The sequence below is a fragment of the Physcomitrium patens genome, chromosome 13 (genome assembly GCF_059467195.1).
Source record: "Physcomitrium patens ecotype Gransden chromosome 13, ASM5946719v1, whole genome shotgun sequence".
In the NCBI taxonomy this organism is placed as follows: Eukaryota; Viridiplantae; Streptophyta; class Bryopsida; order Funariales; family Funariaceae; genus Physcomitrium; species Physcomitrium patens.
This window is the reverse complement of record NC_143422.1, coordinates 12,173,067-12,185,683: the sequence shown is the minus strand read 5'-3', so window position 1 is coordinate 12,185,683 and position 12,617 is coordinate 12,173,067. Positions and strand designations below refer to the sequence as shown.

Sequence of the window (12,617 nt, the reverse complement as noted above, 5' to 3'; positions counted from 1 at the left end):
AAATTAAATTTTTTATTATCAAAAATCAAAAGAATCACATCTATAGGAAAGAAATAACTTTTTTTTTGAAATAAATATTAATATTATTATAATTGGCTTTCAATGATTACTCAAGAAGACTACATAGAATTAAGAAGATGATATTGAAGTTAATTGTATTGTCTAATGATCAGCATAGTCTCCAATTTATACCAACAATTGATAAGAGTTTAGTAAAGACCAATTATTGGATAAATATTACTTATTATTAAAAGACTAAAAAAATAAATTATAACTTATACCAATTGATATAATCAAAAGATTTTTAATTGGATATATAATTTTTCAATTTAATAATAATTTTTTAGATTATATTTATTTCTTATTTCTTATTTAGAAATCTATCTTTATATATTCAAACTTTATTTAGCTAAGATTTATTGATTAAAAAAAAACTCATTAAATAATTTTTAAATTCAATATTATTATCAAATATATTATGTAATCTTACATCTTTAACAATGTTTAGTATAAGAAATTATTCAACATTAATATTACTACCAAATAAATGAAGCAATCTCACATCTCTAACTATCTTTGGTATAAAAGAGTATTCAAGCTTGACATCATTGTCAAATGAATTAGAGAATCTACATCTTTAACTATCTTTCATACAAATGAATTGAAAAACTTGACATCATTGACAAATAAATTTGGCAATGTCACATCTTCAATTAACTTGAATACATTAAGATACTTAAGCTTGACATCGTTGCCAAATGAATTGAGGAACTTCACATCTTTGGCTACCTTTGATTTAAGTAGATGCTTAAGCTTCATATCTTTGCCAAATGAATTGGAAAATCTTATATCTTTGACTACTTCTGATTTAATTAGATGCTCAAGCTTCACAACTTTGCTAAATAAATTAGATATTCTTATATCTTTAATTATTTTTAATATAAAGAGAAAGAAAGAATGGAAGATAGGCAGTTCTTAAGCTTAATTTTTTTTTCAAATAAATTGGATACCCTCTCATCTTTAGTTGTCTTTCATATGTGAAGGTGTTCAACCAATATCATACTTGAATGATATATAAAGTTGCCAAACTTTCAATAACTTCATTTTAATGTATTCATTATCTATAATAGAGGTTAATGGGGCTATAAGCATTTGAAAAATCTCTAGAATGCTAATAAATTCATCTTTAGAATCACTCCCATAAAAATACTTTAAAATATATATTTCAGCTAATAATGCAACTATTAGTTTAAATAAACATTTCTCACACACATTTATGAAGTCCATCTTTACATCAATTAGGATAAAAAAAAAATACAACATATCTACTATTGTTTGTATCAATAGATTCAAAGTGTACCACATTACAAGTACATATGTATGCTTGATTAGAATTTCCATTAAAAAAAATACTGTTTAACATAATTCAAATTATTTTCAACTTTTGTCAATACTATATCCTTCATTTTAATATCCCTCCAAAACTTCCTCTCAAAAAATTAATATAACTCACATTGAAATTGAAAACTAAAACCACCTTCAATCTAAGCAATACATACCTTATCTCTTGGCGGGAGGCTCCAAAACACTAATTGTTTCAGGGATGCACAGTCTTGTAAATATCTCATCAGCTTTCTCTAAATATCCAACATGTTAAACAAGAATAATTCCTCCTCTCTCCTGTCACCACCATGCAAGCAATTTATAACCACATGCTTCAGGTGGGAATCCCCACAAACAACTTGGACAAGTATAAGCCTCACTTTCTCCTAAAATCTCCTAAATGATGATTCCCTTCACCACATTTGCCTTGTCCAACTCCTAAAGAATAACCATCAAAATCAGATTGGATACTAGTGTCACAATTGTTCTATCACATTTTTGTCTCCATCCATTCACCACCGTATATAAACATTTCTGCACACTTCCAATTTTTACCAATATTGGCTTCACCCATTTCCAGCCAAAACTTTTGGCGCCCAATGCCTTAAACTACATTAAACTACATGCAACTCACTTCACTTTTTAGGCCCTGGAGCAAACTTAGTTAAGGAATTAGCTAAACGTCTTCAAATAACGGTTCTGGAGAACCCAAACCTGCTTAAACATCCATTCTAACTTGGATCCTTGCTAGTAGTCATCGTACCACACTCGAGATCAGCACCGCCACTGCACGAGCACTGCACTCCTCCTGCAACACGAGATCGCCCTCAGTTGTCATCAGCACATATCTCGCTCCACACCAGAATCCACTCCTACGGAATTTTACTCCAACAAAGCAAACGTGAAAAATAATCTGTATATCAAATTGTGTTTCGATTTTTTTTTTTCCTTAAATATTTAATAAAAAGTATGTGCATACACAAATCTTGGTACATATATTCACCTGCACACATTTAGAGTACTTCAAGGGTAATATGTTAAACTTTTGTATAGTTATTAATTTTATACACGATATTTTGTGTTTATATATACTTGTGCATGTTTCTCGCATGAGTTTATAACTTTTTAGGATGCATTTTACATGTACTTCAATCAGATATATGAACATCTTAAATCTTTTGAGTCACATATGTTTGATGAAGTGAAATAATCAAATACAAAAACCACTGATTGTAAAATATCTTCATACAACATAAATATGTACATCAAATACTGATATGTATATTTCATGAAAATCTACGATATAATAACAATTGTAGGTCTTATTTTCATGGCATTTGAACACAATATTTAATGCAAATTAATTTAAACCATTTAAAACCACAGCATTCAAATTGATAAAAATAATTATTCATTTTCTTTAAAACTGTGTCTGAACTACGATGTTCAGTTTTCTCACATGAACATTTCAAAGTAAATTATTGATGTACATGTTGCGATAGTCAGATTAATTTAATGCTTACGATGTTACGTTTAGTGGAATGAAATTATTGTTATATTCTATATTATCAAGCAAATAGTTGTTCCCTCTACAGTCGAAGCCGATTAATATGAATTTTTTAAGACTGCATATCTAGTGGCTGAACTCAGCCACATCAAAGTTAAATTAGATATACAGTTCGATGTGCTCAAGTACGATAGCTCCTCCCTACAAGCACAAGCTTGAATCCTACACCTTCTTACAAAAAAAGGTTCAGACAAGTCCATAAGCAAACCTAGATTTTGTGTCGTGAAGGAAATATGAAACTTGTGTTAAAAACATAGTTCTATTTGACGAGGAAAAAGGAAAACCCAAATGACAAGATCATGATCCAGAATTAGTTAGCTAGAAGCATTATGTTCACAAACAAACTCCTAGGATGCCATTTGAAATAACACTGATAACAGCAATGTATGAAAACAGATGAGAACGGCACTCACTCAAGTGAATCAAATTGCTTCTAAGACAACCTTGAAGACAAAGGACCAAGTACCCATATCAGTCAAGTGAATAGCACCTAGTCTTCGATTTCCAAACAAGCGGTCACTACGAACAGAAAATAGTGGGGATGGCCAAAGCCACCACTGAAGATTACCAAAAGGAGGCACGGAAAGTTTCGATTTCAAGAGCTAGTAATACATGGATGGAACGTAGAACCTGATACTATAGTCTGGTGAGTATGAAAACACTGTGGTTTCTTGAGATTACGGAGAACCGTTCAGCCAAGCATGGACACTTGTGTGTCATAATGTTACAGAAGATTAACCAGTCATCGTGCATGTTCATCCCTCGTTGAATCGAGGCCTCCAGTTGGATACCCCAGTCTATTAAGACGAATGCTCATGAAGCGCTTGTAAAGTCGGTGAAGTGAAAGGAGGAACCCGCAACAGCAAAGAAAGTCGCGTTTCTGCTGGGCTGGGATCATAGAATGAGCTTTTCCATACGAAGCCTCACGGTGCAGACCACCAATACGTCGAATTTGACTAGCCATGCCGAAGATTAGGTTACATGATCTTGCTCTTTCAGTATATACAAAATGCGGGATGTTTGTTTACAGAGTTGTACTCCGAAGTGGGAAAAAAAAACCTGCACGCAGCAGGATCCTAATGTTGCCTTGACTTGGAGTGAAACAGCTGCATTAGTCGTTGAAGTCCGCTGGACATGTCCACTCGTGAGCGCTTGCAAGAGTTATGAATCTCAGGCCTTAATGCCTGCACTTTCTTGACATTTTTCTTCTTCTCCTGTCGAAGGGTAAACTCAAATGAAGAGCACTGAAGGTGGACTACTGTTTGCTGGCCGGCTCTTGATGAAGCATTCTTGAACGGGGAACTGGATCTGTCACTGCGGAACGAGCCTTCACTCGTTGACTTGAGCTGGTTGTGCTGAACGAGAGCCACCTGAATCGCAAAACTTGCAGGAAATCTTGGATTCTGAGACGCGGCCTTGGACGTCTCGGGGCCAAGTTTGTGATAGTTCAGCACCTTAAAGAGCCTTGTGGCATCCGTCTCGCTTACAAATGGATGTGCCTGCACGAGAATTATGTAAACTTTCAGCATTCATAATGAGCGACTAGCATACACCCTACTCTACACTGTTACATAGAAAGGATCTTGAGTTGGTTGTGATTCACACAACAAACGAGATCAACAAAGGACATCAGTGCACATACTTCGAGGTAAATGTCAACTGCTCTGTAGAGTCCATCATCGGACTGCCGAGCGTAGTCCGGTAGTGACTCGGCAAGCGCAAGGAACTTTGACGGCTTCAAGTAGGTGTCCGCTGCAATCTCAGCCAAGTACTTGTCCATCAGCTCTCCAACTTTAAGCAACGACACTTGCACCGGCGTGCTAATCTCTGGACTCATAGCGATTCCCGGCACTGATGTCCTACTGTTTGTCCTCGACAACGAAGAGAACTTGCTGTCTGATCTCGCCGAATACAAAGATTCGCTACTCTCAGATCTGTTGAACTTCGAGGTGAGCAGCAAAGCTTCAGCCTTCTCCTTGAGAAAAAACTCGACTAGGCGAAGAACTAGATCAACGTCATACAACGAGGAACTGCGTGGAGGAAGGGCAGGAATCAAAATGTTATCAAGAGTTGCCTTTTCCAACTGCCTGCCGATCATGCGCTCAAGGTCTCTCCTGCAATGCTTTCCTGCTCTAAGAGCAACAGCTATTCTCCGGAGACCAAGCAAAGACCTGCAAGATACAGATTTCCTGTCGAGATTTGCCAGCAGATTCACAACAACTTCGACTACCTCACGTTGGATCCTTTCAACTTGATTGAAAGAGTTATCGTCGTCGCCCTCGTCATGAAGCTTCATGGGGGACAAGGATGCAGCGCTGTAACCAAGCACTGGTAACGCAGATCGGAGGTAATGAAGGAGAAATTTGGCTATCACCCGGCTATCCGCTGCCCTGTGAATGATCATGTATCGCACGACAGGTTCCATGAGGTGCACAGAGAGTGTGGAAAGATCGTCAAACCACCAAGTTTCGCACAAGGCCTTGGAAGACCTGTGAGAGCTGTTGCCGCTAGGAGTTGACACGAAGTAAGAAGCCAAGTAGGCATCAGTAGCTGGATGTAGAGGACTATTAGAGAGATCGACGGCGAAAGAAGCCGATGGCGAGGTTTTGTCGGACAGCGCACTCGCACATCGCTGGATAATGTGTGCCTTCTCTGCAGCTTGGTTGAATTCCTCACATGCCCGAAGAACCGTAAGCGACTCCTCCCAGCTCCAGAACACCATTGTCCTAAGATATTCTTCAGTCTTTCGGATCAAGTTACCCTTCGACATGGCCTCGGTCATACCCAAGTACTCAGCAGCGCACCGCAGCATGGCAACATTGGTGGAGGTGATACTAAAGCTTGCATCGTCGTAACAAAACTTAGCCACCAGTTCAAACGCATCAGCTCCCCCAGGCAAGTCATCAATTTTAAGTGTAAGTTGCTTGCGATTGGACCTAGGCGGCGACAACGGATATACGTCAACTTCAATCGTCTCCTCTGCGAACTTCCTAAAATGCTCGCAGTGCTCAATCAGCGGTGTCTGCAAACAAATGTGGCGAGATAATAGCATCAAATCTTACAGCAGGTGGGTGAGGAAACATACCAGAAATCTAGAACAATAGTACGTAAACTATTGCAGTCTAACGAGATTACAAATTGCGCGAAGCACATATTACATTCCACTCTTGTCAGCCACATGCTGTTACCGGATTCCCTGCTGAAGGTACAAGGGGTAGAATCCTCTGCTCACCTTATCAAGTACAAATGTCCTCTCTCCATTGACTTCCACTTCCAAGTAGCTTGGAGAAGCCATCTCAAACGTGTCAATCACCCTGTTCAATAACAAACCTTCACTTCATTAGAAACTAAGTGGGAAGGTCTAAGAAAGTGCCTGGTTCAGCAACATGTGCACCAGAGATTCAAGACCAGACTTCCGGTGTTCAGATCAGAGTGATGTAGCAATTAGGGGCGACGAAGGTGTTTAAGTTGAAGCAGATGATTACCGTGACTCTAGCATTGGCTCGGAGATATCGACCTTACGTGGAGAAAGGGTGTTAAACGTGAAGCGCTGAAGAGGATCCAGACTGAAGTTGAAACTAGCCATTCTCAGGTAAAATCTAGAATCCATTACTGAAGGAGCCATCTCTCAAGCCTTATGATCTTCAAAGCTTGGTTCGGAAACGACTAATGAAGCCCCATTCCCAATTATAAAACGCACATTGTGCGACTTTCACTGTGTGGCCCAAAACCTTCGCAAACTTATAGGATGTCAGCGTAGACACTTAGTTTTTTTGAAACAGGCGAATGTTCAGAAGACCTGTGAAGTGCAGCGAGGAAAGAGAGCTCATGGGTAATTCAACCCGATGCTGCTTGCGCTTAAGGCCATTCAGGGTTAATAGGCTGCAAAATCTAGCTCCGAAGATCCACCTAAGCCAGCATGTGTGATCGAAGTCGCTTGGAAGAGCTGGTCACAGCAGCTGCAACCATATATCTAAGAGCGAGGGCTCATTCTTGTTTCAAGAATTTGTCTCCTATGGCCAACCATCGGGTGCTGTGCGTGAGGGATAGGGAAAGGGAGAGTAGTCAGCAAATAGTGAACAATTGCCGAGCGCATATTCTACAGGTTACTTTCGCACGCTGATACTTAAAGGCCCCCGTCTTGATTCGCAAGAGAATCAAGATAACACGCCGCGGTAGTAAAAACAAGCACACTGTGCAGCCACCCTTGTCTAAATGAGTAACACTCTTCTCGGTGCTAGGTTGAAGTGAAATCATAACCTGGAGGAAATGCCCAGGGCGCACCGCGACTACATCTAAACTCGCAAACGATTCAAAAACCCAACCCTCAGCTCAGAGTCTAATCTTCCAACTATTGTGTTCTCACATCTATCCATAAACGTCAAGGCCCAACTATTCAAACTGCCGGTACTAACTTCACCCAAGTAGATCCTGAAGTATGAGGAGGTAGACGTTGCAAAAAGCACTGGATAGAAGGTGCAGACAATGTGAATTGCACAGCATCAGAACAAAACTATGCTAAAATGTACCCCAATAAGAGCGATGTCCTCCTGTTCGAAGCAACAAGGTTGCAGAAAAGAGGCAAAAGGTAGACGACATAGACGAGTGAAAGATACCTGCTGAGCCAGGAGAGTGCACAAAGGCGGAATGTGGGAGACCAATGTTAGAACGCGGCAAGAAATAGAAAGTTCCAACGCATCCGCAGCAAGAAGGCGATAAAAGCCACTCGAAAGAAAATGGTGATGGTGTCAGGGATAAGTCGCTTGCTCAGTAAGGAGCTGGTTAGAATATCACACTCCAGAACCACTTCTTACTCGGCTCCAACCACCTCCTTGAAATCTCAATCACTCTCTCACTCTCTCTTCCTATCAGACAAATCACAAATTGAGCTTCCGAGATCTAGTCATTCCACCCCCGTAACTGTGTACACTCTTAACCTCTCCTAAAAATAGTTACAGCAGCATGATTGATTGAGATCTTTTAACTCCACCCTCTTCAACTCTCTCCCGCAATGACCGCACTACATTGCAATCTTGCCAGTGCTGAGTTCAGTGATAAATGCTATCAATCCATTCAACCTCTTTTAATTACTGGGTGTGATGACCCATTTTCGGTACTTCCTGCCAAGGCTTTCCGAACGTCAAAGGCGTCCCCATACCCCTGCAAGCACTCCATCACCCTCATAAAGTGATACATAATCTCCGAGGTAAATAAACTGTACAAGAATATGGTACACGTACACTAGTACTTAAATCTGTGTCCAAAATGACGAAACTCACAAAAGTGCCTACTGGTCGAGTATTCGGCATTCACTCGCCAGCTCGCCCAGCTGGTTTGACCACGCTCTAGCCTGACGGCAGAAATCCTGGGAAAGGAAACTTCATTCAATACATATACGGTATCATAGTCATATTCCGCTCCCAGACGTCGACCACGGAGAGGTCCACAGTTGTACCCGACTATGAACTATTAATTTGGATTCGAATTTTTCTGTGCCTCAGGACTCTGCTAGAGCAACAGGACATACCCAGTCGAAGCAGTTACCGCCATCCGTCGATACTGAAGAGTTCCATCCAACCTTCCGATCCACTGCTTTCTAGAATCCAGCCATCACCGTGACTTACTTCGTAAACTGCTCCACTACCTCACCGCCATAAATTCAAGATCGCACAACATGATTGTTTCCCCCATTTAATGCTGCTTCCCATTTCACTTTTTTCCCGCAACCATCCAACCTCGCAGAAGCAACAGGACTTGTGGAGGCTTAGCGGCCAGTGATGATTGAAGTGCAACAGTAAAGCGATCGTCGATTGGATGATCCAACATAACCGAAGGATAGCACGCTCGGCGACCTTCGTGACAAACAAAATCGTCCGACTTTGCAGCAGCGGGGCCAACCTTTCACTTTAATTGCTCTCCCCACTGCCCATGGGGTCGGTGAGATGAGAAAGGTGCAGCCCCCTATTTGAACCAAAAATTGAGACAGCCGAATTGGAAGCAAAACTGAATCGTCCCCCCCTCCCCCTCCACCCCCCTAACGCTCATTCAGCTCTGCGCTTCTTTGCGGCGGAAATGGAAATCTATTCAGCAGTAACACCGCTCGTGTGCAATGACCCTTTTTTTTTTATTGTCAGATATTCGACCACGTCTACTAGTTCACCGAACTCGACACATAAACAAACCTGACTTAACCATCTTCAACTCTTGTTTACCATTAATCATCCACCACACGAGAGTTAATCAGCTCCTACTGTTCCCTGGAACCGGTGACTGACCTTCGACAGATCACCAAACTCGAGAGCATGGGAATTTAACATGGATAGTGCTCATGATTTGCGTTTACTATTCGAAATCATGAGCACTCTGCCCAAAGGGAGAAACAATGAATGCCGGTGTTTTTCTTTTCTATGTTTGATTTTTATTTTCTCCCATCTGCCACCTTAACAGCAACTGGCCCTACCGGGCGACTTCCATTCCCTCACTTCGACATTCAATAGTGGAGGTGTTCAATCATCTGCTGTTAATGACCCGAAGCAGGCTGCTTAATCACTTCACTTTAGGGGGCGAGTTGACTTCCCCTTGCATTACCACAGTATAAAAACGATCCCATCCACCGTAACTTTGTTTGTGAATAGGGGGACGATCAAAGGCCGAATTATCCCAAGTGATATCTGTCGATACTGTTTCATATCTGGTTCATTCAATTAGTGGGTAGTATCACATCCACTTTAACATAGTGGAGCATATAAGTGATGGACCTACACCTTCGGTATTAAATGAAAAGGAAGCAGAAGCAGAAGTAGATGAAGTGAGAGACTTTGACAGCATTCCATCGTCTTTGTGTCTGATCAGGAAATCCCGGGTTTCAGATATCATAGTCTTTGCATTGGGCACTGTCCGAAATCCTGCGCTGTCCACTTTAATTTCTTTATTTATGTTACTCTACGTTTTGAGAAATAATTCAGAAACAAGAAAGCGGGAAGAAGTTATTTTCCATTTTTTGTGAGCTGAAGTGTCAAATAATGCTTCAAAGAGGATAAACCGCCTACAGAGCCACCAGTGGAGGCAAATGGGTGTTCGGTATCAAGCCCACTTGAAAACACACCAAAGATGGTCTAATTAAGGTTATATATACAGAGGGAGCATTATCCACTGAGAATCTGATGAGACAATTAAATCACTGAGGAAAATAGATGATTCCACCCCCTTCCCATCATAGGCTAATGTGTGTCCTGTCTCCTAATTGTGATCACTATACTTGGAAATCCTTGATTGCATTGACAAAGTTCAATGACGAAAATTTGTCCACATTTACCACTCATTGCTTTACAGTAATATGTTTATCTCCTTTTTCATTGATATACTTTTTTACTTTCAAAACAATGTAGGGAAGAAAATAAACAATGCACTGACACCATATCTACATCCTCTGTTTTTTTGGGTCCATGTAACCAACATCCATGTTTAGAAAGATTGCTCATATGGGTTTGGAAAAAAGCATAGCTTTTAAGTCAACACATATTCATTTGATAAGAAAGTTGAACAATATTTTGACTTAAGGGTGACGACTTCTCCCACACATAAATATTCCTCTGATCCATTAATCAGCAAAGGGGGTCTGTCCCCTTATGTTTCAAAAAGCGCATACATGTATATATATATATACACACACACACACATTCTTCTGAAAATGGTCCTGTTTTGTTCAATCTTTTGGTAGCTTGCTTGGGATGGCTGCTGTGATTCTAGTACTCAAAATATAGTACATTAACATCCAAACACCTTAAACTGACAACTTAAGGTTTTTCAGCTATCTCCGGGGGGTTGAATTTTGGGAAAAAATTGTGTTGGATGGAGAAATAAGGTTCTAATGTGCTCCAGAAGAAGAAAAATTGAATTGCCATGATAGTTGAATTGATAAAAATGTTCAAAGCAGATTTTCCAATGCAGCTCTAAACTGAGTTGTAGACTTGAGCAAAACCATGCACTTCCATCACACTAAACTGCACCCTTCATCATTCTTTTATTTATCTGAATTGTGACCCAAATTTGCAGTGCATGCCCATGCACCTTTTTGAGGTCAGATTTTGTGAAAAGTCTGAAGTAATTCAAAGTCACTCTGGCAGGAATAATACAACTTGACATGTGTAATAAAAATAATAATAAAATTGTAGTTAGTTTGGATTTCATGTTTTTTGATGTGAAATGTTGTTGACTACATTTTAGAAGATGTGATTTTATTGCTTTTGTATTATATTGAGTAAAACTAATTTTAGTTGTAGTTTTATTTTATTGTTTTAAGTTTTTTTTGGAGGGGTTATATTACCTTTTAATTGTTATTAAAAAGATCAGAATTTAAACTGTTGTACATGATTGTTTATTTTTTGTTTTTTTTGTTTTTTTTAATACAAAACTAAGTTTTTGTTCAATGTGTTGATAATAGTCCAACTCATCTAAATCTCACATCAATGTAATTGGATCAGTATATTTTGATGAATCATCTTCTCATGCAGTTCTTTTTTTGGCATAGAGTAGTACAAACCTCCACTACTATCTCAAATGCATGAGAATTCAAACCTACACTTCAATGCCATTATTGTATGTAGATATGTTTAATTGTGATTGTATTTAATAACAAAAATGAGCAACTTTGTCCTCAACTTGCACCATTAATTTTTAACAATTGTCAAGAAAAGCATCATTTTGTACTTTATACCTTGACAAAGCACAAAGGATGGAATTGTATGGAATTACTTCACAGATTAGTTACATGAATCATGGTAAACAACAACTGAAGTTAAACTTGCATTTATATGAGTTTCATGGTTTATAACACACTCACATTCACACACATATACAATAATAATAATAACAAGAACAACATTGACTTTTAATTTAATATAAAATATATCGTGTCATGGTCAGCATGTAGATATTAATGTTGTTATATTTGTATTTACCAAATATTTTCAAAGTCTTCTTCACAAAAAAAAACATAGCTTCCATGATGGTCTTTCAAATACTTTTGAAGTAGCAAAACAGCTTTCAGAATTCTTTCATAGTTGAAATAAAAATTCAAAATCAAAATTATGATTATTTACCTTTGCAATTAAATAACATGACACTCCTTCATTCATAAAATATGTTCTTGACGTTCTTCAAAAAATGCATTGGATGACGTATGTAAAAATAAAAAGAAAAAAGAAAGAAGAATAATAAACATTATTCATACATATATTTAGGTATGTGAGAGGGATTGTCTGTCATTAAAATAGAGGATAAACCGACACGCTGAGCTGGAACGGTGAATCCGACGTGGCGGACACGTGGTAAAGGGCCCCAGTGCTCCAGTTACCGTGGCGCTCTCAGTGTCTGGTCTGTAGCTCTTTCGGCCCTCGTTCTCCAGAAGCGTCCAAGCGTATCCTAGAATTGTCTTCAATCCACACTATATATAATTTTATATATAATTTTGTACTTTACACCTTGACACACACACACACATTTATATATATATATATATATATATGTATATAATTTTGTAGAGACAAAGTCATTTTCAAGTGCACCTGAACTATTGTATTCAACTTGAATGTGTCATTGCATGTGTCTATTCAAACATCAAATTTCAGTTTTAAAGAAACACTAGAGCTATCATGCCAGTGCTGCC

At 38.9% G+C, this 12,617-nt stretch overlaps 1 protein-coding gene across 2 annotated transcripts; it reads right to left on the bottom strand.

Annotated features, from left to right (window-relative positions):
- Positions 1–3,335: 3,335 nt before the first annotated feature.
- LOC112290235 (BTB/POZ domain-containing protein At3g22104) lies at positions 3,336–7,887 on the bottom strand. 2 transcript variants are annotated; one of them, XM_024536325.3, is made up of 4 exons: positions 6,436–7,887; positions 6,183–6,264; positions 4,593–5,972; positions 3,336–4,449 (listed from the first exon to the last, which is right to left on the bottom strand). In XM_024536325.3, the coding sequence occupies exons 1-4, from the start codon at positions 6,573–6,575 to the stop codon at positions 4,027–4,029; spliced, it is 2,025 nt and encodes a 674-aa protein (XP_024392093.1). In that variant the 5' UTR covers positions 6,576–7,887; the 3' UTR covers positions 3,336–4,026. The 2 variants fall into 2 exon arrangements, with proteins under 2 accessions (XP_024392093.1, XP_024392094.1); XM_024536326.3 differs by having other exon boundaries at positions 3,426–4,449; positions 7,567–7,842.
- Between the last annotated feature and the right edge of the window lie 4,730 nt (positions 7,888–12,617).